This window comes from Malania oleifera, chromosome 2 (genome assembly GCF_029873635.1).
Source record: "Malania oleifera isolate guangnan ecotype guangnan chromosome 2, ASM2987363v1, whole genome shotgun sequence".
NCBI lineage: Eukaryota > Viridiplantae > Streptophyta > Magnoliopsida > Santalales > Ximeniaceae > Malania > Malania oleifera.
Genome location: NC_080418.1, coordinates 146,148,349 through 146,173,537, shown reverse-complemented (window position 1 = coordinate 146,173,537; position 25,189 = coordinate 146,148,349). Strand labels below are relative to the sequence as shown.

Genomic DNA, 25,189 nt, shown 5'->3' with positions numbered 1-25,189 from the left:
CAAGAAGGGAAGCAGAGAGAGAGAGAGAGAGAATTGTAATATTTTTCGGCGAGTTAGTGAATTGTGTGTGCTCCGTGGACGTAGGCCGTTATTAACCAAACCACCTAAAATTCTTGGTGTCACTTTGATCTGGATGCTCATAGGGTCCTAACAAGTGGTATCAGAGTCCGGTTGGAGCAGAAAAGCCAAATCGGAAGTGATCCAGAAATTCAGAGCTCTCTCTAGTAAATCAAAGCTGTGTTTTGAGGCCACCATGACATTCATCTCATCGAAACAAAGAGAAGGGTACCAGTCGGAGCTTCAAAGGAGTTCTATAGAAGCCTCACGCGCTCCCACGCGCCTTGCCGAAGCAAGATGCCTCTCCATGCGCCGGCGAACACATCCTCACACATTGCACTCGTCTTCTTCACCCGTTCCGCCTCGACCTGACCTGGTCCACTACCCGACCCGAACCAGCAAGAGACTCAGACCCGGGTGAACTCGAGATCCGATCCTTGCCCCGGATCCGACTCGCCGCTTAGAACCGGCCACGCCAGCGCTGCTACGTCAGCTGCCACGCCAGTAGAAGAGTGCCACGTTAGCATAGGTGCCACGTCAGCTAGCGGGCCCACACGGGCACGTCAGCGCCACGTCACCAGTGGGTCCCACCTCTGCCACATCAGCAGGGGTGACCAGGTTTGACTGAAACTTTGATTGAGCTTTTCAAGGTCGTTTTGGGTCCGTTTTTCGAGCGACTTGAACCATTTCTAGGGTTTTCGGTCGTTCCGGATCCAACCGCGCTATCAATTTGAGCTAATTCCATCTCTAGATCAGCAAATCAAGATGTCAAATGAAAAGAGTTCAAAAATCGAAATGTTCAACGAAAACAATTTCGGTTTTTGGAAGATACAGATAGAGGATTATTTGTTTGGGAAGGAATTGCACTTACCGTTAAAGGGTAAGCCAACATCCATGAATGAGGACGAGTGAGAGTTGCTTGATCGAAAAGACCTCGAAGCCATCAGAATGACGTTATCGAAATTTGTGACGTTCAATATCAAGCATATATCATCCACCAAGTCTCTGATGGATGCGCTCTCTAATACGTACGAGCAGCCTTCAGCCGCAAATAAGGTACATCTTATGAAAAAACTATTTACGATGAACATGTCTGCAGGTGAGAGTTTCAGCAGGCATTTCAATAACTTCAATGAGTTGTCTGATCAACTCGCCTTAGTCGGGATAACGTTTGATAATGAGATTCAGGATCTACTGATTCTCAGTCAGTTGCCTGAAAATTGGAATGGTGTCGTCACTGCCATCAGTAGCTCTGTAGGAAAATCGAAACTTGTATACGATGAGGTCGTCAGCATGATTTTGACGGAGGAAATAAGAATGCAGCCGAACCATAGCTCCAATTCGAGTTCAGCCTTGAACATGGAGAATCAAAGCAGAGGAAACATGTATGGACGATCAAACAACCGCGGCAGATCTAGGCCCAGGCAGTCTCAATTCGGAAATCCCAGAGTTACTCAGGACACAGGTTCCCAGAGTACTAAAGTTATTGAGTGCTGGAACTGTGGAAAAACTGGTTATTTTAGCAACCAGTGCAGGAGTCAGAAGAAAGAATTCGAGATGAGGGTAAAGTCAAAAGTAAATATTGCTTTCGAGAATGATGAGATGTTGATATGCTCTTTGGAGAGCAAGCAGGAGTCTTGGTCTTAGATTCTAGAGCCTCATTTCATGCCACATGTTGCAGAGATTGCCTAGAGGAGTACACACCAGGTAATTTTGGTAAGGTGTACCTTGGCAACAATCAACCTTGCGACGTAATCGGCAAGGGAGTTGTGAAGATCAATATAAACGGGTCAGTATGGAAGCTGAAGGATGTCAAGTAAATTCCAGACCTGAGAAAGAATTTGATCTCAGTTGGTCAGTTGGCAGATGAGGGATACATGACAAAATTCATTGGCAATGAATGGAAAGTTTCAAAGGGTGTACTAAGAATTGCGCGAGGTAAGAAAAGCGGAACACTTTTTCTAACCTCCAATGCCTCCATGTCTATTTTAGTTGTTACAGGAAATGGCGACGGCAACATCTGGCACTAACGACTTGGTCACATAAGCGAGAAAGGACTCAGGGTGATGCACTCAAAGGAAAAATTGAGTGGCCTACAGTTAGTGCGGGTTGACATGTGTGAGGATTGTATAGTCAGGAAATAGAAGAGGGTTAGTTTCCAGATAAACACCCATGAATGTGTTAGGACACATTAGCAGAATACCGAGAATCCTCAGGTGGAGGAACCAGTGGAACAGATCGTCGCACCACCATCTCCTACTTCAGTTTCGAAGCTTAGGAGATCTACTCGGTCCCATATACCAGAAAGAAGGTATATTGATTACTTACTTCCTACAGATGGAGGAGAGCCCGAATGCTATGATGAAGCATGTCAGGTGGCAGATACTTGCAAGTGGGAGTTTGCGATGAAGGATGAGATGAAATCCCTCACCTCCAACAGAACGTGGAAGTTGCCCAAAGGCCTTCACAACAAGTGGGTGTGCAGAATCGAAGAGGAGCATGACGGCTCCAGAAGGTACAAGCCTCAGTTGGTAGTCAAAGGCTTTGAGCAGAAGGAAGGGATTGACTACACCGGCATTTTTACACTAGTTGTGAAGATGACAGCCATCAGATTAGTTTGCAGGAATCGAGTAGACAGGAAGATGGTGACTACAGAGAAGCTGAAGTTGTGTTCAACTTCAGTTGGTCTTCATGTCTGAAGACATATGTTATGAGCACATCATTTATTTATGATACTGGTTGAGGAGGTGTCTTTGTCTCCAAGTGGGAGATTGTTAGAGATGGAGCCAAAAGACAGCCAGGAGACAACGCGTTGCTGAGTAAGAAAACACGTGGTGAATTTAATTTCACACGGTGGAATTTATGGTGCAATTTATCTCTTTGTTGAAACTTCCAATTTGTAATTGATTTGTATTGATTATGATGTAAATTCCAAGCCTATATAAAGAGGGTTGTGGAAGATGTATATGCACAGCACAGAGAGAGTGCAGAGAGAGCAGAAAAGCTCAGAGAGAGCAAGAAGGGAAGAAGAGAGAGAGAGAGAGAGAGAGAGAGAGAGAGAGAGAGAGAGAGAGAGAATTGTAATATTTTTCGGCAAGTTAGTGAATTTTGGTGTGTGCTTCGTGGACGTAGGTCATTATTGACCGAACCACGTAAAATTCTTGGTATCACTTTGATCTGGATGCTCACAAGGTCCTAACAGAAGATTTGTAAAATTTTTGAAATTTCAAAAGAGTTTTTGTCTTTTTGTTAAATCTTAGACAAGGTATGTTTTCTTTTTTTTTTTTGGAAATTTAAGGATGGAAAAGAAAAAATGAAATGGAAGGCTTTGAAGAAATTATGTGCTCCTGTGGAGGAAGGGGGCATAGGAGTAAAGGACATTTCGGAAGTTCAATGGTTTTTGTTCATGAAGTTTGGTTGACATTTATTAACTCAAAACTCTTTATGGGCTAGATTTTTTAATGCTAAATATGTTAAAAGATGTCATATTGCTCTTTGCAGACCTCATGGATCGGATTCTTCCTTTTAGAGGAAAGTTCTATAAGGTATGTTTGATTTGTTAAGTAAATCTAAGTAGAACGTTAGAGAAGGAGATGTAAAATTATGGTATGATAAATTTCTAGATTCGGGACCTTTGTTTGCAAAGTGTTCAAATGGTGCACATTCACATATTAGATTAAAAGATTTGGTTATCAATAATGAGTGGGATGTGGAAAATTTGTAGAGGATTCTAGGGTATAATAAAGCGGAAGAAGTGATAGAAAAGGTAGGAAATCTTAGAAACTCTTCGGACCTACTGTTATGGCTCCCGGAAAAGGATGGTTGTTTTAATACAAAGTCTGCATGGGATGTTATTAGAATTAGAGTTCCAAAGTTTGATTAGACAAAGTGGGTTTGGAATAAGTAGTTACCGAAGAAAATTGTTATCTGTATGTAGAACGCCGCTTTTGAGTGCTTAAGTGTTGATGAAAAGGTGAGAAGGGTGGGGGTTTCGCTGGCTTCGGCGTGTAATTGTTGTGAGATGAGGCAGCCAGAAGATATGGAGCATGTGTTAAATAAGGGAGACCTTGCTACTGAGGTTTGGAGGAAGGTTTCGGTGGAGGTAGGTGTTCCTTTCCTTAGACAACAAAGTTGGAAAGAAAGAGTCCAAATATGATTTAATAGGGCTTCCAGATTTTCTCAAATGGGATCATTGATGGGTTTGATTCCTTATTTAGTAGTTTGGAGGCTGTGAAGAAGAAGATGTGCAGCTCGAATGGAGGGGAAATTGGAGAGTACTACAAGTGTGTAGTTGTCCATTAAGTATTGGGTGGGGGTTTTGAGCAAGAATATGACAGGAATGACTCAGTTAAAGGATGCTGATTTTCGAATATTGTAGAATTTGGAAGTACAAATTGTGAATGAAAGAATTAAAACTATGCAATGTGTGAAATGACTAAAACCAGGGCAAGGGAGGTTGAAACTAAATTTGGATGGAAGCAGTTTGGGGAACCCAAGGCCGGCGGGTGGTGGTGGCATCCTTAGAGATCATACAGGTTCTTTTGTTTTTAGTTTTTCAAAATATTTTGATTCTTATTCAAATAATGAAGTTGAATTGAGAGTTGTGTTTGAGAGAATAAAGATTTGCAAATATTTGGACCATACTAGTATTGATATTAAATGTGATTTGATTGTTATTGTAAATTGGATAAGATCCAGTAGGTGCTCCTTGTGGTATTTGTGGGATTTTTGGGAGCAGCTGATCGGTTTATTGGAGAGAGTAGACTTTTCATTAAAGCGTTGGTATAGAGAAAGGAACAAAGTAGCAGATGCCTTGGCTCGTCAAGGTGCTATGAGGAGAAATAATTTGTTTACAAATAATAGTCAACTCCGTATAGTTATCAATGAGCTGTATAAATTGGAGAAAATGAGTACGACTTATATGAGATATGTTTAACTGATTTCCTATTAATTTTGGTTTATGCTTTATGTTCCTTACCTTTTGTTTGTTTTGTTGTTTGAGATTTGTTTTGTAGGTCCTTATTTTGTTTTGTTTTACTTAGACTTGTAATCCTATTTTGGCTGGTTCTTGGTGTTGTTTGTTTGGGAGGCCTTTATTGCTTTGTCTTTTATTCCTCTCATTAATTGTCTTATAACCACGTTATTCCTCTTTCAAAAATGAAGATTTATCAATAAATAAATGAAGGTACTCTCATTCTAAAAAAAAAAAGAAAGAAAAAAGAGTGTGTTTTTGTCCTTAAAATTATTTAAAAAAGAAGACCTATTGTCACACCTAGGCACCATGGCCACGCGAGACACGTGTACTCTAATATACTTGCTGTCCACTAAAACGCACCATTTCCACCGTTTTTGGAGCCTCCCAACTCGAACAAAACAAAAGCGTTGCTTCCATTTTTGTCTACTCCCCCCCGCCCTACGCTCACTCCATATTGACTCATTTTCTGCGGTTCTGCATTGCTACCCAACACTGCTTCTCGTCTTCCCGCGATCAAATTAGAGGAGAAAATCATTGCTAAATATAACAGATTTGGAGATGTCGAAGCCACCCCAGATCGCCATTCTTGGCGCTGGCATCTTCGTTAGAACTCAGTACATTCCCAGATTAGCTGAAATCTCCGATCTCTTCGTCCTCAGAGCGATTTGGAGCCGTTCTGAGGTAATTTTCTCAACTGGGTTCGTTTAATTGTCCTATATTTGGTTTGGTAGCCCAAGGTATGTTCATTCCCTTGGCATTTCTCGGTAACCACACAGAGTCCAGGGTAAGAAAGTAATTGTATTGTTTTTTTTGGGTGATTGTGGTGTTTGTGAACAGGAGTCAGCAAGAGGTGCTGTTGAGCTCGCAAGGAAGCATTTTCCGGAAGTAGAGTGCAAGTGGGGCGATGATGGCTTTGATGAGATTATTAAAGATAGTTCCATAGTTGCAGTTGCAGTCGTTCTTGCTGGACAAACTCAGGCATCTCTCTCTCTCTCTCTCTCTCTCTCTCTCTCTCTCTCTCTCTCTCTCTCTCTCTACGTATGTATATCTGTAGACATTTAGGTATATTTTTGTTCGTATATGTAAATGCATATCTAAGCATTAATGAAGGCTTATGTTCGTATGTGTGGCTTGATAATTGATTTCCTAGAACTCATTGTTGTGATACTATTATGTTCTTATTAATTGAAAGAATTGTTGCTTATGGACGTGGTTTGGGCTTCTACAAATCTCGCATATTTGAGAAGCTGATGAGGCCATGTAATTCTTCAGCCTCTAATTAGAATTGCTTTTACGATGCGTCCATGAAGTCAAATAGGAGACGAGAATTATTTGAGAGCTGGAGCAATCTGGCTTTGTCTCTGTAGTGGGGAGGTCGTGATCAAAGCAGAGAGGGAAACATTGGAGAAAGAGGTAGCAATTTTCAACGCTGAAGTGAAAAAAATTGGACTATATTCACCCTTGAATAGCTTTAGCCACCATAGCTGAGTCGAAGAACCTTAGAACTTGCTTGAATTTTTAACCTGCAGAAATTTCATAAAACAGGATGGGTTGGCCGAAGTTGAAGCAGATGCTATGGACGTAAAGTACTGAGACTTGATTTCTATGTGTGGAAGGTTTCTAGCTGGGTTCCTCTTCTGGCTTTGCATGGAGAATTGGAATCCATTGTGGCTGTGTTTCAATTGCATAGATCTACTAATAAACGATGGATGTAATAAACCAAGTGAGGCTGTTAATTGATGATTGGGGCTGGCTGAGCTTTGGGGTTTTGGCAAGTGAGAGAGTTCAATACATTTCTCTGTTGTCTAACTGTCGGTGGCCTGGATTTTATGGTGCTCACTTTCTTTAAATAAATAGTAGCTGTTTGTACATGCTACATGATTGCCCCACAGCCTCCAAATTTGCTTCTTTTTAGGAGATCATGGGAGAGTTAAGAAAGATTTTAAAATTTTAAAATTAAATTATTTTTTAGAACTACTTATCCATCGGTTTTGTAAATGTTACAGTTAAATGATAACCTATAAGATTAAAAGGTTTTCTTAGAAGAATGAGGAAAAGGTGATGATTAGAAATTAACTCCTCTTCCTTTAATTACCGATAGAGATCAGAAATTTATTGGAGCTTCATGCTCGGGCTTTTGGCTTGTAGGCGGAGGGCCTGTGATTTTTTCATGTCATTGCACCAACTTTTCAATATTTGTGACTGTTGGAAAACATTTATGGATGGTTATATGAGTAAGTAATGTTGGGTAGATTTTCAACAGTCTCATGCAACAGTTAGCAAAATAGGTTATTTACAATTTGATGCAACATTGTTACCGGCTTTGCTGTTTGTGGATTGCTTTAATTTTAACTGTGCAAGATGTATCACCCAAGAAGACTTTAGGTCTAACATTACAGCCTATATACAAGCTGGGTTTCAGTGACATTCTGTGGGACTTTAGATCTTGATGTTTAACAGAAGCAACGCACATAAAACATGCACTTTCAGGAAGTCAAAGTTAAATTGCTAGCATTAACTCCATGAAATGACTAAGGCAGCCCCTTTTTGGGTTATGTTTCATGAGTCTATGTTGTATTTCTTAATATTCATGTTGACAACTGAGTAGTAGCTATCGTATAGGGATATAATAATTTATGGAAAAAGACAATACCATTTTAGGCTAATGAACATGTAAAATTTGGTATTGTTCTAATAGAATAGGAAGAAAACATTCGCATGGAGAGATTCGGAAATAATCATTCCTTGTCTATTCCAAAGGTTGGTCTGTGAAGATTGGAATTTATTTTCATTTGTCCATTCATCCAAACTGTATATTCAACTATGTAGCATCCTCTTATTTCTGTTATGATATCCATCCGTGCGGACAAATGACACTTTTTGACAATCATTTTCAATATTGTGAATGCTCATAGCCTCATACTTTGATAGACAATTCTTCTGTATATTAGCGTACTAGAGGTATGTGGCTGAATGGAAAGAAATCCTTGTGATAAGTGCTCTCTTCTCTCTCAATGTTATTCCCATGCAAAACTAGTTTTATCATGACGATGATCTTACTATTTTGTTCCACTCTCTTTCAAGGAGTAACATCTACCTTTTTTTCACCATATTAAGTGGCAAATGTACATGCCTCATAATTTTCATTACTAGCATGAGTTTAATGCTGCTACTGACACATGAACCAATTTATATAGGTGGATATATCACTGAAGCTTCTAAAGGCAGGGAAGCATGTCCTTCAAGGTAATTTGTGTTTTAAACAATGGCTAGGTTCTATAGACTCTTTCTTGTCTCATCTTAGAGCTAACATCATTTTCCTGGTTTTGATTGACGTTGAATGTTCTTAGTATCATATTTTAAAATATTTAAGATATAGGCCTGGAGAGTTTTGTTTTTCTATACTAACTTTTCTCATCTGGGCATGAATTATGGATTGCTTCAATATCATGGTGGATTTGCAGAAAAACCAGCGGCATCTTGTAAGTGTGATACAGTTTCTTTTGGATTGAATTTGTAAATATTTTCTTTACTGCTTATTCATCACATGAAAATTGCTGTTACATATTCCTCAATCCAAGAAGGGTTTGAAACTTGAGCCTTGGGCCTTCCCCTTATAAGTGAGAACAAAAATGTCAACAATGCATGGTGCCATTGCTTAGCTTTGCATTTGACTGAAAATCTGACACTATAATACAATGTTTTAAAAGGCTCAAATTCCAAAAAGGCTAATGCATTACATGCTGAGGCTTACGCATTTTTACAAAAAGCACGTTTTTTGCGCCTTTTTAGTTGATGCTTACCTATTTTGGGTGTGTGATTATCAAGTTAGAATTGGTTATAAAATTTTAACCACATGTTTGTATAAAAGAAATGTCATAATATGAGTTTATTTCAAAAACTCTTGAACCTCAACCTTTCCAAAATAAAAGAGAGTTGTCTCTTGCATCATGAAAATAGTTTGAACTTTGTAATGGTATAACTATCTCTTGTCATGATTTATGTCACGTATTCAAGTTAGCAATTTTTTTTTTTTATCAAAATGGGGTAAAATATATTGATCAAAAGTACACTTACAAATACACTGGGCATTCCCAGGGCCAAACAATATATATCAAAACCGGGCATAACCGGGGACCAGATATGGCCAATCCTAGATACTTGCTATAGCACTCCAAAACCTCATTACAAGCCAATCAAACAAAATACATATCAAATTTATCAAAAACAGCCCTATAAACATTTTTTTTATCACATTAACCAATTCTATAGGGGAGATTACATGATTTTCAAATTTACATCTATTCCTAAAGTGCCAAATAAAGTACACCGTCATAGCAAGAGTAATTCTTTTTCCCGCCGCATGGACACCATTTCCTTTCGCCTCTTTATGTATCCATTTGGTAGCAACCTTAATGGTAGACATAGTTCGCCTAAGGCCCAACCACCCTTTAATTTCTCTCCACACTTCTTCCAAAATTTTGCATTTGAAGAACAAGTGATCCTAAGTCTCCAACTCATCCTTACAAAACACACATCTCAGCTCAATTCCTTCCACATGCAGTCTATCACAAGTAGGAAGTTTTCCTTTAACTCCAAGCCATAGGCAAAAGGCATGTTTAGGTAAGCTCCCATTGAACCAAACCCCTTTCACCCATGGAGCTCTTTGGTTTTTTTCCCTCCAGAACTCATATATTTGTTTGGCTTTATTTCCCCAATTGTTCATCAACTCAATAGCAAGATCAGTGCTACCAGCTCTCAGTACAATCTGGTTTTTCAACTCCATTAACTTCTTGAAGAGGCATGAATCTCCCTTGTTTGGAGAAGCATCCCATATTTCGGATTCCTTCAGGTTAGCAATTTTGAAATGGCCAACAAGTATTTGGTGACGTACATCTAATTTTTCTTTTCTATATTTGTGATTTTCTTAATTTTTACTTTATTTTAAATATATATAATTTATTTAACAAATTTTTATCTTAAAAAATAAATTCTCAAAAGGCTTACGCCCCAACGCCTTAAGGCTTAGCCTTGCCTTTTGAGGGTTAAAACGCCTCGCCTTACGTCTTCGCCTTTTAAAACATTGCTATAATATGTTGTTCAAACATAATTAGAAAATTTTTTGGCTCGCTTAGTTTTGGCAAATAATTTTTGTTTTCCATTTTCAGTTTTCTAAGAAAATGCCACCTTGGTTTTTAGTTTTCCTACATTATATGAACAAAAAGAAAAAAGAATCAAATTTTGAAAAACTAGAAAATGTGGCATTTTTATAATTTTTTGAGACAAATGAAAATTGAAAATGAAAAATGTTTTCCACAATCAAATAGGTCCTCAATCCCCCACAAATATATTGTGTTCATGAAAGAACATTTTTTAATTAAATGACTGCTGGGCTTATTATGCAGCAATTGGAGAGGCAGAAACTGCTCTCTCATGCTACAATTCCCTTTGCACCAATTCTCCAAGTCAACCAATATGGGCTGTTGGAGAAAACTATCGGTTCGAACCGGCTTTTGTCGAGGTACTAAGTTTTGGCATATATGATTTGGTTTGGCTCATGTTGCCCAAGTTTCTAGTCATATCGTTGTTACCTGCAGGGCAAAAAACTAATGACTGATGTTGGGGATATCATGAGCATCCAAGTTATTGTTGAAGGATCAATGAACAGTTCAAATCCTTACTTTTCAAGCTCTTGGAGGCGCAATTTTACTGTATGTGTTCCAAATTACTTTGCAGTTTAATATATGAAACAAAAATATGTGTTGGAGTCTTGGACAACTCTAACAATAGGCTACTTTTTGGTTTAAATCATCAATTATATTAGGGTTGGATGCCAAATTGACATGACACGTGTTTTATCATTAAACAAATAAAACAAGAACTTAGATGATACATGTTAATTAGCAAGAAGGTACGGGATTGACATTATGCTGTTTAACTGGCAAGAAACATATCTTTACTGGATTGTTTCCCTTGGCAACTATTTGCATTGTTAATTTGACAAACCCATATTTGGTTTGATTTCTATCCTTGTGGACTCCCAATAATTGTTAGACATGCACAAGCACACAAGTTGTTTTCCTAATTTATTTTTAGGAATTCTTTTATCTTGCTTAATTGTTGATGTCGCATGGGAATATTCTTCTTCTTTTATTTTTTTTAATATTTTTCTTTATTGAACATAGTGTATAGCATTGAGTTCCACATTGGAATGTTAGGATAATCTCACTCTCTTGTATGGTTCTCTCTTTTTTACTTTCTTCTTGGTATTAGAGCAAGGTTGGGTTCCTTGTTTAAGGTCTGGGTTCTCAATTAAGTTGTATGCTTTGCACTCGCCACGTACATGGAGCTTGTAAATCAGAAAACTTTATTGGTAGTAGGTTGAGTCATATGCTCTGTACTTGCCACTTTTAATGGATCTTGTACATCAGATAACTGAGTCCACAATTTTCCCAATGCATCATTTCATACTATCACTTTTCAGTGACCTTTTTCTGGCAACTTTCGACAACTTTCTGGCGACTTTTCTAGTGACTCCGTCGACTTTTCTGGTGCCTTCCAGCAACTTTCCCGGTGCCTTTCGGCGATTTCGTCAACTTTTCCGGCAGCTTTCCCAGTGACTCCGCCGACTTCCGATGTCCTTTTTCCATTGACTTCCATCAACCTTTCCGGCGACTTCCCTACTATTTTTCCGATGACTTCCGGCAACCTTTCAGCATTTTTACGACCACTCTTATGGCGACTTGCTTTGCTATGTTGCGTTGATACTTTTGCAGACTATTCCTCTTCTTTACAATGGCTACCGAGGATGGTGATATGCCTACCAAGGATAGTAAATCCACCTCGTCTTCTTTGAACCTTCCACGCCCTGACTTATCTCTAGCTCTGATTGCTCCTGTTTAGAAGGTCATCAGCATTCTTTTGAATGGCGGCAACTTTCATGTCTGGTCACAGTCTCTTCGCTTATATCTTGGGGGTTGTGGCAAGGCTGAGTGGTTGTTGGGATTGGAGTTTCGCCCTACTAATACTAATCTGGTTCACCGACAGTGGTCCATTGACAACTGTGTCATCCTGGGTTGGATATTTGCTTTATGGAAGACCGCCTCTACTGTCCATAGCCTTTGGCTTGTCTTGACCAAAATGTTCACCCACACAAGGTGTGAGGCTTGGATTTTTTGCTTTATCGGGAGCTCCACCAGGCAACCTAGGTTTCTGTGGGTTTATCTATGAATGACTTCTTTGGCTATCTCTAGTCTTGGTGGGAGGAGCTCGCCCAGTATGAGCCTTTTTCTGAGTTTCCTATCGAGGCAGTAGCTAATGAGGCAAAGTGCCAAGATCGTTGGCATACCTATCAGTTCTTGATGGGTTTAAAACCTGAGTTCAAATCACTCCTGACTTAGATTTTGAACACATCCCTAGTGCCCTCTTTGTACGAGGCATTTGCAATGATTGATGGTGATGATCGGCGACGATGTCTTCTCCCTGGATTTGCTTCTTCTAGTGTGCCCGAGCAAGTTGCCCTTACAGCCCCTACTGGTGCTAGGTCTGTTGACTGCAAGACTTGATTCTGCTAGCACTGCCAACAGAATAATCACACCATTAAGCATTGTGTTAGGGAGTGACAATGTAATGGGGAAAAAGGGGAGAGAGATACAACTATAATTGTATTCTCCAGAGATTTAGAATGAATATATGAATATCTGTGTTATCGCTTGTATGGTGATTCTCTTGTAGATGAATAATACAAGTAGTTCTTTTCATTGTAGTGTTTTGTTGCCTTGGATTATGATGTCTTTGATTGTTATAGTCTTATTCGGTGTATAAGAATATATTGCTCATGTGAAATCCTATTGTTCCTTGTTTTCCTTAAGTATTGAGACTCACCTGGTGCTCGTGCTTGCAGGCTTGAACGTGTGAGAGTTGGCTGACTTGTCGAGGGAGAGCTCTCAACGAGTGCCACACGGCCCTTACTTGAGTCCCATTTTGGGGGTCCGTGACAGTTGGTATCAGAGCACAGTGTGTGCGAGCACCATGCGTGGGATTATGAGAAATAAGTCAGGAAGAGTGAAGCGCATTGAGGCGCTTGAGACAAAACTTGTAACCCTGGAGACAACGTGCGGTGACCTCCAAAGGTTGGTGGCAACATTGATAAAAAAGAAAGGCGTGTCAACAGAGCTTGAGGCTGCCGAAGAAACGGCCAAGAGAGCTTGAGGCCTTCCAGAAGAGTATCGAGCAGTTGGAAGCCTTTGAGAACAGGCTAGAACATATTGAGGGCATATTGCCATCTCTTTCGTCCCAACGGGGAGAGCCAGTAGAACTTGAGGCCTCCTTACGGGAGCTAACGGATAATCTTGATTTCCTTGCAGAAGATGTTAAAGTGTCCATTACTGCTTTGAAGGAAGATTTGAAGGAGATGGGCAATGTCCAAAGTGCGGTGGTCCAAGTCCAGAGGGATTTACAAGAGATCACTGCGAAAGTGAATGTAGTGGCACAGTTAGCCCGATGGCCAGTTGCAGATCCAAATGAGAGTTCTCGATGGAAGGTACCGGAACTTAAAAGTTTTGGGGGTACACGAGATGCAAAGGAGCTGGACAATTTCTTCTTTGATATGGAACACTACTTCACGTGCTCCCGAGTGGATTTAAAAGTGGACCGGGTCGATATGGCAACGGTATACCTGGTTGGGGATGCAAAATTGTGGTGGAGAACTAAATGGAATGATATTCAGCACAATAGATGTGTCATTAACACATAGGAGGGGTTGAAACAGGCGTTGAAGGCCCAATTCTATCCAGAAAATGTGGAGTATATAGCAAAGTGCAAAGTAATGGAATTGCAACAGACGGGCTCATTAAGGAGTTATGTAAGGGAATACCAAGCTTTGATGTTGGACATTGTAGACATGACTGAATCGGATAAACTGATTCATTTTCTTTGGGGTTTGAAGACATGGCCAAGAAATGAAATACGTTGGCAAGGTGCTGGTGATCTCTCTTCTGCCCTCGCTGCTGCTGAACGGTTGGATGACTTTTCAGATAATTCTGGGAAGCGAAATTTCCTTACATCCGCCAATAATGATTCCCGTCCCAACAAAGTGTATAAGCCCACAAATGGGGGAAGGGATAGAGAGACAAATAGTTCTTGGAAAGATAAAAGAGCGCCCATGAATAGGGAGTGGAGGGGTGGACGAACGGGGGGTGGAGAGCGTCGACCGATCTCAGGTTTTCTTTGCATGGGACCACATCGAGTGGCGGAGTGCCCCGAACGTAAGGCTTTGAATGCTATAAAGGCCCTTCGAGGGGAAACCGAAACCCCGACTGCAATTCCAGAAGAACAACCGAATATGGTAGGAGCCTTGTGATTTTTGGGGGCATTAGAGCGTCAAGTAATTAACAACAATTCTCAGGAGAAGGGACTAATGTATGTTGATCTACTTTTGAATGGAAAGAAAATGATGGCCATGATTGATACAGGGGCCACCCATAATTTCATTGCTGATTCTGAAGCTCAACGGTTAGAATTGCAAGTAGATAAAGATGTGGGCAAGATAAAAGCAGTGAATTCTCCAGCGTTAACAACGGTGGGGGTGGTACCTAAAGTGGCATGCCAAATGGGATCATGGTCTGGAGCAATTGATTTTACTGTGGCACCCCTTGACGACTTTGATGTGGTATTGGGGATGGATTTTCTTAAAGTGACACGCTCAATGCCAATCCCAGCTACGGATTGTCTTGTGATAATGGGAAGTGCAACTTGTGCGCTCCCCGCAGCCTACAACAATTTCGATGAGAGGAAGTTGCTTTCAGCCCTCCAATTCAAAAAGGGAGTAAAAAGGAGAGAATCTTCTTTCGTGGTTCTACCAGTAGTCTCAGAAGATGCAGAGGTAAGGAAATATCCACTTGAGATTAAGAAAGTTTTAGAAGAGTTCAAGGAGGTTGATCCCGGAACAGCTACTGAGGGTTTTACCACCTCGATGACAGATTGACCCGAAATTGAACTTTTTCCAGGAGTAAAGCCGCCAACACGTGCCCCTTATCGAATGGCGCCGCCTGAGTTAGCTGAACTTAGAAGGCAACTAAATGATCTTATTGCAGCAGGGTTTATCCGTCCTTCAAAAGCACCTTTTGGGGCCCCAGTGTTATTTCAGAAGAAACAAGATGGTAGTTTGCGCTTGTATGTAGATTATCGGGCTCTTAATAAAGTGACAGTGCGCAACAAGTATCTCATTCCACTGATTGCTGATATTTTTGACCAGTTAAGTACAACTAGATATTTCACGAAACTGGACTTGAGGTCGGGATATCATCAAATGCGCATTGTTGAGGGAGATGAACCGAAGACCACCTGTGTCACCCGGTATGGAGCTTTTAAATTCCTTGTCATGCCTTTTGGGCTAACAAATGCAGCCGCTACCTTTTGTTCTCTAATGAATCAGGTTTTTCGGGAATACCTTGATCAGTTTGTGGTTGTTTACCTTGATAACATAATGGTTTTCAGCGCATCCTTAGAAGAACATAAAGATTATCTTCGAAAGGTTTTTCAAAAACTCAAAGAAAATCAGTTATATGTAAAAGGGGAGAAGTGTGCTTTCACTCAAAAGCGTATTAAATTCTTGGGGCATATCATTGAGGAGGGTCAGATACGGATGGATTCAACTAAAGTAAAAACTATCAAGGAGTGGCGAGCACCTACATCTGTTAAAGAACTACGATCTTTCTTGGGTCTAGCCAACTACTATCGAAAGTTTATAGAGGGGTACTCCAGAAGAGTTGTATTGTTAACAAATTTACTGAGGAAGGAGGTGCCATGGGGGTGGTCATAAGAGTGCCAATTAGCATTTGTTGAATTAAAGGAAAAGATTGTAGGAGATCCTGTGCTAATCCTTCCTGATGTGAAAAAACCGTTTGAAGTGCAAGTAGATGCCTGAGACTTTGCATTAGGGGGAGTTCTCTTGCAGGAAGGGCATCCAGTTGCTTTTGAAAGTAGAAAATTATCGGGTGCCGAACGGAACTATACAGCACAGGAAAAAGAGCTTCTCGCAGTGGTACACTGTCTTCGGGTGTGGAGGCACTATCTCTTGGGGTCCAAGTTTGTGATAAAAACCGATAATGTGGCAGTTACTCACTTTTTGTCACAACCTGGATTAACGTCAAAACAAGCCCGTTGGCAGGAGAAGCTAGCTGAATTTAATTTTGATTTTGAATATAAAGTCGGGAAGACGAATGAAGTGGCCGATGCTTTAAATAGAAAAATCGAATTGGCAACATTGAAATTCATCAGTCATCTATCAACTAGTAGGGTGGCGTTATCTTTGAAGAATCTTATCAGGGAACATTTAAGCACAGACCAGTAGGCGCAGTCCCTGAGCACACTTATAGAAGAAGGAAAGACTCGAAAATTCTAGGTAGAAGATGGACTGATTATGACTAAAGGCAGGAGAGTCTATGTGCCCAAAGCGGGAAACTTGAGGAAAACCCTACTAAAAGAGTGCCATGATACATTGTGGGCTGGTCATCCGGGATGGCGAAGAACTCACGCATTGATTACACAGGGGTACTATTGGCCGAATATGCAAGATGATGTGATGAGTTATACCAAAACTTGCTTGATCTGTCAACAAGACAAGGTTGAAAGAAAGAAGACCTCAAGTTTATTAGAGCCATTGCTTGTTCCTGCCAGGCCATGGGAGAGTGTCTCTTTGGATTTCATTTCCTCGTTGCCAAAAGTAAAGGAGTATGACACAATTTTGGTGGTGATTGACCGGTTCTCAAAGTATGCAACTTTCGTACCAGTCTCAAAGCCATGTTCAGCAGAGAAGACAGCTCAGCTATTCTTCAAGCATGGGGTGAAATATTGGGGTGTTCCAGAAAGCCTAATCAGTGATAGGGATGTTAGATTCATGGGGGGATTTTGGGGTGAACTCTTTCGCTTGATGGGTTCAAACCTTAATCTGTCCACCAGCTATCACCCACAGACAGATGGTCAGACCGAACGTTTTAATAGGATGCTGGAGGAATACTTGCGACATTTCGTTAACTCCAATCAGAAGAATTGGGTTACTTTATTGGACATGGCACAATTCTGTTTTAACTCCATGAAATCTTCTGCTACTAATAAAAGCCCTTTCGAGATTGTGACAAGTCAACAACCGTCTCTCCCGCACACTTTGGATCAAAGTCACTTGAGCTCAGTTAGAAAAAGCATCGAAGCGCATGAGGAAATGGGCTGACAAAGGGAGACGACCACAACAATTTGAAGCTGGAGATCTGGTTCTTGTAAAAGTGCCACCGGAGACATTTCGCTTTCTTCGTGGTAAGGATAAAAGGCTGTTACGCCGTTACGAGGGTCCAATTAGAGTGATCGAGAAGGTGGGACATGCATCTTATCGGCTTGAGCGGCCTGAGTGGATGAAAAGCCACAGACGTCCAGTCCATCCTGTATTTCATGTAAGCAATTTAAAGCCTTTCCACATAGATGAAGCAGATCCGCACCGACAAAAGCTAAGGAGATCAACCATTTCCAGAAGGCAGCCTGTCAACAAAGAAGTCCAGAAGATCATTGCAGACAGAGTCGTCAATACAAAAGGTCGTCAACAACAGCAATTTCTGGTTCAGTGGCTAGGGCTAGAGGAAGAAGAGAATAGTTGGGAAACCACAGACAACCTTTAGCATGCCATACAGAAGATTGAAGATTTCAGAAATTTGAAGACCAGGACATCAACTTCGACATCAGAAGAGTGAGACGGCCTTCTACAACACATCGACGAGGACGTCGATAACATGAGTGGGGGAGGATGTTAGGGAGTGACAATGTAATGGGGAAAAAGGGGAGAGAGATACAACTATAATTGTATTCTCCAGGGATTTAGAATGAATATATAAATATCTGTGTTATCGCTTGTATGGTGATTCTCTTGTAGATGAATAATACAAGTAGTTCTTTTCATTGTGGTGTTTTGTTGCCTTGGATTATGATGTCTCTGATTGTTATAGTCTTATTCGGTGTATAAGAATATATTGCTTATGTGAAATCCTATTGTTCCTTGTTTTCCTTGAGTACTGAGACTCACCTGGTGCTCGTGCTTGCAGGCTTGAACATGTGAGAGTTGGCTGACTTGTCGAGGGAGAGCTCTCAACGAGTGCCACACGGCCCTTACTTGAGTCCCATTTTGGGGGTCCGTGACACATTGCTTCATTCTCCACCCTGAGCTGCAGGAGCGTTACTCCAAACAAGCCTCTCATGGTCGTGGCTGTGGCAAAGGTCGGGGACCTTCTAACACTGGAGCTGTTGTAGAATCTCTTCCTGCACCTCCGACTTCTCTTACTCCTGCACCTGCTACTGCTCCAGATTTCTCTCAGCTCTAGGCTCAGCTTACTTAGCTTCAATCTCATATTAGCCTCCTTGCCTCTGCTGCACCGACTACATCCTCCTCTACAGCCACCTTTGCTGTAGGTAACCCTACCGCCCTTTTAAGTAAGTCTGGCACGCCCGGTGGCACATCTTTTTGGATACTAGACTCAGTGGCGAACAACCATTTGACTAGTGAGGCATCTTTCATTACATCCCCTGTCCCTTTGTTGGTTCATACTGTCCGCATTGCCGATGATACCTCTTGTTCCATTCATACCCAAGGCACTGCCTGTTTATCCTCGACTCTATCCTTATACCTTGTTTATTATGTTTCATAATTTTCCTATAACTTGTTATCTGTTAGTCGTATTGCTAAACAATATAAATGTGCTGTGGTTTTCTTACCCAACTCTTGTTGCTTGCGGGACCTAAGTTTGAGGAAGATTTTTGGCAAAGGCTTTGAAAGGGACAGGATCTACTACTTTGGCGATCTTCCTTTCTTTCTTGCATCCTCTTCTGACTTTCAGGCATCTGTTTTGCCTTCTAATGTTTTCTCTATTTACTCTTTAAAAACCTTGGATTTGTGGCATGCTTGTTTGGGACATGAAAATTTCAAATATTTGTGTTGGCTATTTCCAGACTTTAATAAAGCTTGCAAGAATTTTAATTTTCAGTGTGCTACTTGCGAATTATCTAAGCATGTTCGTTCATCTTATCCGCCTCGTATGCACCGTTCTCTTGCAGCTTTTGATATTGTTCATAGTAATGTTTGGGGTCCCTCCCTTGTCTCCTCACTCACTCAGCATCGATATTATGTCACCTTTATTGATGATTACTCCTGTTGTATCTCGGTCTACCTCATGATAAATAAATCTGAAGTTTTCACTCATTTTCAGGCTTTCCTATGAATGATTAAGACTCAATACAATACCGTTGTTCGTATCTTAAGGTCTGACAATGGCCGTGAGTACCTCAGTAATGAGTTTTGTGCTAAGTTGTGTCAACAGGGTATTCTCCAACAGCTGACATGTCCCTACACTCCTTAACAGAATGGTGTGGCTGAATGCAAAAATCACCACATCATGTCTATTGTCCGTTGTCTTCTTCGGGGATTGCAAGTCCCCAAGTCTCATTGGACTCACGCCATTCTCACTGCCGCCTATCTTCTCAATTGTACCCCGAGTCGTGCATTGCAAAATTCTGCTCCACTTCATCTTGTGCATCCTAACAGTTCCCTTTTCTCCCTTCTTCCTAGAGTGTTTGGAGGCACCTACTTTGTTCATGACCGGAGTCCTTCTCAGACCAAGCTTGATGATAAGGTCATCCAGTGCATTTTTCTAGGGTATTCCTCTATGTCGAAGGGATATCGTTGTTATGATCCTATTGGTCGGCACACTTATCACTCTCTCGATGTCACGTTCCATGAGTCTACCCCCTTCTACACTAACTCCTCTCCTTCCAAATCTCCGCTAGTGCCATCTCCACTTCCTCGACCTCCCGTTTGTACCGCCCTCTTCTTCGCTGTCGTCTTCATCTTCTAAGCCTCCTACCTCTAGCCCCACTGGGCAAGACCATATCTCTCTTATTCCACAGGTTTACACTCGCCAACCGCGCCCTTTGGAGCCTCTGCCAACATCTTCACCGAGCTCAGGTATGTCTCCTATAGTCCCTGACCCCCCTGCTCCCTCCTCACGGTATCCCTATCGAATCCGTTGAGCTCCTGATAGACTTTCTTTAGTCTGTTCAACTGACTACCCTATCTCCCAATATCTTTCTTATCAAGATATTTTCTCAAGTTATCGAGCCTTTTTGGGATAGGTTGATGCTATTATCACACTTCGCTCAGTTCATGAGACCTCCAGGACCCCAAATGGGTTGTAGCCATGCGTTCTGAGATGGAAGCTCTACAGCAGCAGCATACTTGGGATCTTGTTCCCCTTCCTTCAGGTGCATGCACGGTGGGCTGTAAATGGGTGTTCATAGTTAAACACCTTGCAGATGGTATCGTTGACAGGTATAAAGCCCGCTTGGTGGCCAAGGGTTTTACACAGATTCCAAGTCAGGATTTTCATGCTACATTTGCTTCTGTGGCAAAGCTTACTACTGTTTGCCTCTGATCTCTTTGGCGGCTTCTTTCACTTGTCATTTATATCAGCTTGATATCAAGAACGCCTTTTTGAATGGTGATCTTTCTGATACTATTTACATGGATCCCCCTCTTGGTTTTTCTGCTCAGGGAGAGTATTATGGAAAGGTGTGTAAATTGCACAAGTCCTTATATGGGCTTAAGCAATCACCTCGTGCATGGTTAAGAAGATTCAGTGATGTCGTTCTCTCTATGAGATTTATTCAATGCCAATCAGACCACACTTGCTTTATTAGGCATCTCTCCCATGGTCCTTGCATCGTTATCTCTGTCTATGTAGATGATGTTATTGTTACAGATAATGACTTGTCTGGAATTGCTCAAATTAGAAAGGACTTGGGGGACACCTTTGGCATCAAAGATCTGGGACCCCTCAAGTATTTCTTGAGCATTGAGATAGCACGCTCCCGCAAGGGCATTTTCCTCTCTCAGCGGAAATATGCCCTAGATCTCCTTATGGACACTGGTATGTTGGGATGTCGGCCTACTTCTACGCCCCTAGATCCTAATATTTCCCTTTTTGCAAAGTTTGGTGATCTATTGACAGACCCTTCAGTGTATCAGAGACTTGTTGGTTGCCTTATCTATTTGACCAACACTCGTCCTGATTTGGCTTATGCAGTGAGCTTTGTAAATCAATTCATACATTCTCCTTGAACTTCACATCTTGATGTCATCTATCACATCTTACAGTATGTGAAGACCTCACCTGGACTGGGATTATTCTATTCATCTAGAATACAACCAGGTCTTTCTAGGTTTACTAATGCTGACTATGCTGGGTCCAAGCCTGACAAATGATCTATCTCAAGTATTTGTACTTTCAAGGGTGATCATCTTCTTTCTTGGAAGAGTAAGAAGCAAGCGGTGGTTTCACATTCTTCTGCTGAGGCCGAATACCGTGCTCTGGCACAAGGTACCTACCTATGAGATCCTGTGGCTATGCTCTCTCTAATTTGAGATTGGCTTTCCTATGACAGACTCTTCGTTGTTGTTTTGTGACAACAAGTCTGCTATATCTCTCTCTTCTGATTCAGTTCTGCATGAGATGACCAAGCATATTGAGGTGGATATTCACTTCATCAGGGAAAAAGTTCGTTCTGAGATTATCTCTCCCCACTTTATCTCCTTTAAAGGTCAGGTTGCTGATGTCTTCACCAAGTTTGTTGGCCCAGGTTTATTACAGACTGCTCTCTCCAAGCATTGACTTGTCAACATCTTCATTTCAGCTTGAGGGGGAGTATTGAACATAGTGTATGGTTTTTAGACCCACATTGGAATGTTAGAATAACCTCACTCTCTTGTAAAATTCATCCTTCTAAAGACAAAATTTCCTTGAAACGCAGCCAATATGAGATCACAGCACATAGTAAATCAATTTCATTGGAAAACTTATTCATCTAGTTTAGCTTAGTTAATTGAACAAGCAATCGTATATGTTAGTTGTAATGTGACACTTTACGTTTTGCACATCAAATTGACATAGAATTAATTTTGTCAATATTTTCATTTTATTCTAACAACATTATCTTTCATAAACCTTGTAATATATATTAACCGATGCAAACAATAGAAGGAAAGGAAAATGTTATTTGCAATGGAAATAGCGGTAAACAAATAATTATAATCATATTTCAGCTTGAGGGGGAGTATTGAACATAGTGTATAGTTTTTAGACCCACATTGGAATGTTAGAATAACCTCACTCTCTTGTATAGCTATATATACATCTCAAGTTGTATGCGAAGTAAACCAAGTAATATTCACTTCCTCTTGTATAGTTCTCTCTCTTTTACTTTCTTCTTTCTTTTTTATCATCAATACAGCCAATTATCATCCAATGTTATCAAAGTTTAACTGGCACATTTTTATAGTCTTGAACTGACAGGTGTTTTCTATTTGACAGGGAGGCTTCATTCTAGATATGGGGGTACATTTTATTGCTGGATTGAGGATGGTAAGCTCTAGATTTAATTAGCATTCATGGTAATTTTGGATGTGCACCCATATCTTCTTTTGAAGAGTATTTTGCCACATGTTGAGTCATAGACTTGAAACCTCTTGATTTCACATTACAAATATAAGTTTTTTATATAGTGTTATGACAAATGTTGCTTCTTTGGCTTCTTTCTTTTATTTATTGAACCATTGAATTAAATCATTTCTTGCAGACTTTATCTAAATATTGAAGTATAATTTTTTCGTTTTAATACAAATTTCGAAGTATTTGTTTGTGGATCACAGAAGCACATGATAGCACTAACATCTGGCTAAATTATGTTGAAAAATGAAAACATTAACAAAAGCAGAGGGAAGCTGATATAGACATCTTAAAGAATATGGAGTTTTAGCGCTTTATCATAGTAATCGAACCAAATTTGAGATGGCTGTTTTCCAAACTGAAAATTTTGATCTGGAAACGCAACTGTTGTCCCAAACACTGGAATTGTGTTTTGTGAGGCACTAGAGCTCACCTCCATGCATTTTGTTTGAAGGGGATGCACAGTTGAGTTACTTATCTTCATAAATTCTATGTTTTTTTCTTATTTTTGGAATGGAGCTTTGAGTGGTTGAGACAAGACATAAAATAAGAAAGTCAATTCTATGATTTTTCATTAACATGAAAATTGCATGCCTTGCAACAATTTTGAAGTTGACATTCACAACTGCAGTTCTCCACCATCTTTACACTACTGGCTTCAGTTCTCGTTTCACTGATGGCTACTAAAACATTTAGGTGACATTTGGTTCGCAAAATGACTGTCCTGATGAATAAAGCAATCGTAATATAGGGGACTTGATATCTTATTAAAAGATGTATTGTAATCATAAAGAAAATGATAATGCAAAAAGTTTTGCTAATCCATGGGAATCTCTATTCCTGTCCCATGTTGGAGGGAAGCTTTTGCATGAGTAACCTTTTCCCACTCCTATGCAATTTTTTTTTATTACATTTCCACCTTATTCCATTATGTTCTATAGGAATAGACATTCCATGGACCAAATGCAATCTTACAGTCCTTGTCGGAATGAGATGTAAACAAGAATTATCATTTTGTCTAAAACATGATTTTGGCCATAGTTTTAGTTCTGTGTTTTTTGGCCTTTGTGTAAACAGCTTGTTGGAAGTGAAATCTCCTCAGTCTCAGCTTTGACTTCTCATGTAGATACAACTTTGCCTCCACCAGACAGCATATCCTCTTCATTGTAAGTTTCTAAAGCATGGAGCTGGTTTTCATGATTTCTAATATGAAACAATTTTGGAGGTTTGATGGTGAGATTCTGAAATTTTCTTGCGTTTATAGTCAACTGGAGAACAGGTGTTCTGGAGTTTTTGTGATGGTAGTATCTGCTAAATCACCCAAGGCATGTGGTAAAGTGATAACTTAATTTAAAATTTTCCCATGCTATTAAATTGCTCTTTACCCACTTATATTGTTAATTACCTGTAGATACAATGGCGAGTTGTTGGATTAAAAGGAACCCTGCAAATTGAGCGTGGAAGTAAAGACGGAAGACATGGTTACCTGGTATATTGAAAGTTTAACTCCTGAGAATCTCCAGAAGAAATTGAATATTTTCTTCATTATAATTACGAACAACTGCAATATCTTACTTCAACACTTTCACAGGTTTCACTTGATGGTGTTGATGGGCAAAACAAGACTTCCTTCTACCCTTTCAGTGGGGTGACTGAAGAATTAAAAATTTTTATACATGACATTTCACAGGCAACCCTTAAGGTCGTACTTGTAAGATGTTTATATCTGCCATATATATGCTCATGCATCTTGACTAGCATGCCTATCATATTTAACCATCTGCACTGTGATTGTGTTTTTTCATGCTTTGGTTATGATTTTTTTTTCGTAACTATTTAGAGGATGAGCAACTAAATATATCAATGTTCTACAGAATTTACAGGTTCTCCCATTATAGCTTCTTCAGCCCAATTCATTCACCTGATCCGTTTGATAAACTGCTTGTCTGAAAACTTAATCCAATTACCAATATTTCACTGTCTTCAAAATAAGGAGCATGGAAGTCATTTATTACCCAACACCTGTTCTTTGCTTATCTAGGACCATCCCTCTGATCACGTGTGCTGCTTTGTTGCAGAATGGCAGTTATGAAGCTGAACCTCGCAGCTCTTTTGCAGAAGGTGCTCGAGATGTTGCTGTTCTAGATGCAATGCTCGAGTCTGGAATGAAGCAAGGAGCCCTAGTTCATGTTAAAAAAGTTTAGCATGATGACAGGGGTTTGTCACATTTTTCACTTGTACAATCATGCTTGATGACACGGATTTACCACCAATATTTTCAAGGCAGCCTCTGGTCTTCATTTCCTTTAAATAGCATTTATTACTTTTTTTTTTGGCTCAACTCAATTTCACTAATGAACAGGCTCATGTTTCGGGTAATCCCTTCTCCAAAAACTTCGATTCTTCCATCCCTGTTCCCAATAATAAGTGCTGAGATCTTGCTTTTTTGTTTTCTTTTTTCTTTTTTTTTTTTTGAGGAAATTTGGATAATGTAATTGACATTTTAGAGTTCTGAAATGAATCTTATGTTCTCAGCTTGGAATCGCTTCCATGCTCTGATTGCTCTTATGGAGTTTGACAATTCACATTTGAAGTTTGGGAACTTGATTCATGCTCTTCC

At 40.2% G+C, this 25,189-nt stretch overlaps 1 protein-coding gene across 3 annotated transcripts; it reads left to right on the top strand.

Moving 5' to 3' along the window:
* The first annotated feature begins 5,394 nt into the window (after positions 1-5,394).
* On the top strand, positions 5,395-25,106 carry LOC131147907 (dehydrogenase FPY6). 3 transcript variants are annotated; one of them, XM_058097551.1, is made up of 12 exons: positions 5,473-5,713; positions 5,870-6,010; positions 8,230-8,278; positions 8,497-8,514; positions 10,438-10,553; positions 10,630-10,743; positions 22,435-22,485; positions 23,647-23,735; positions 23,834-23,894; positions 23,981-24,058; positions 24,161-24,271; positions 24,648-25,106. In XM_058097551.1, exons 1-12 carry the CDS (start codon positions 5,591-5,593, stop codon positions 24,771-24,773), a joined length of 1,077 nt encoding a protein of 358 aa, XP_057953534.1. In that variant the 5' UTR covers positions 5,473-5,590; the 3' UTR covers positions 24,774-25,106. The 3 variants fall into 3 exon arrangements, with proteins under 3 accessions (XP_057953532.1, XP_057953534.1, XP_057953533.1); XM_058097550.1 differs by having other exon boundaries at positions 24,161-24,280; XM_058097549.1 differs by having other exon boundaries at positions 5,395-5,713; positions 24,161-25,106.
* Positions 25,107-25,189: the final 83 nt, after the last annotated feature.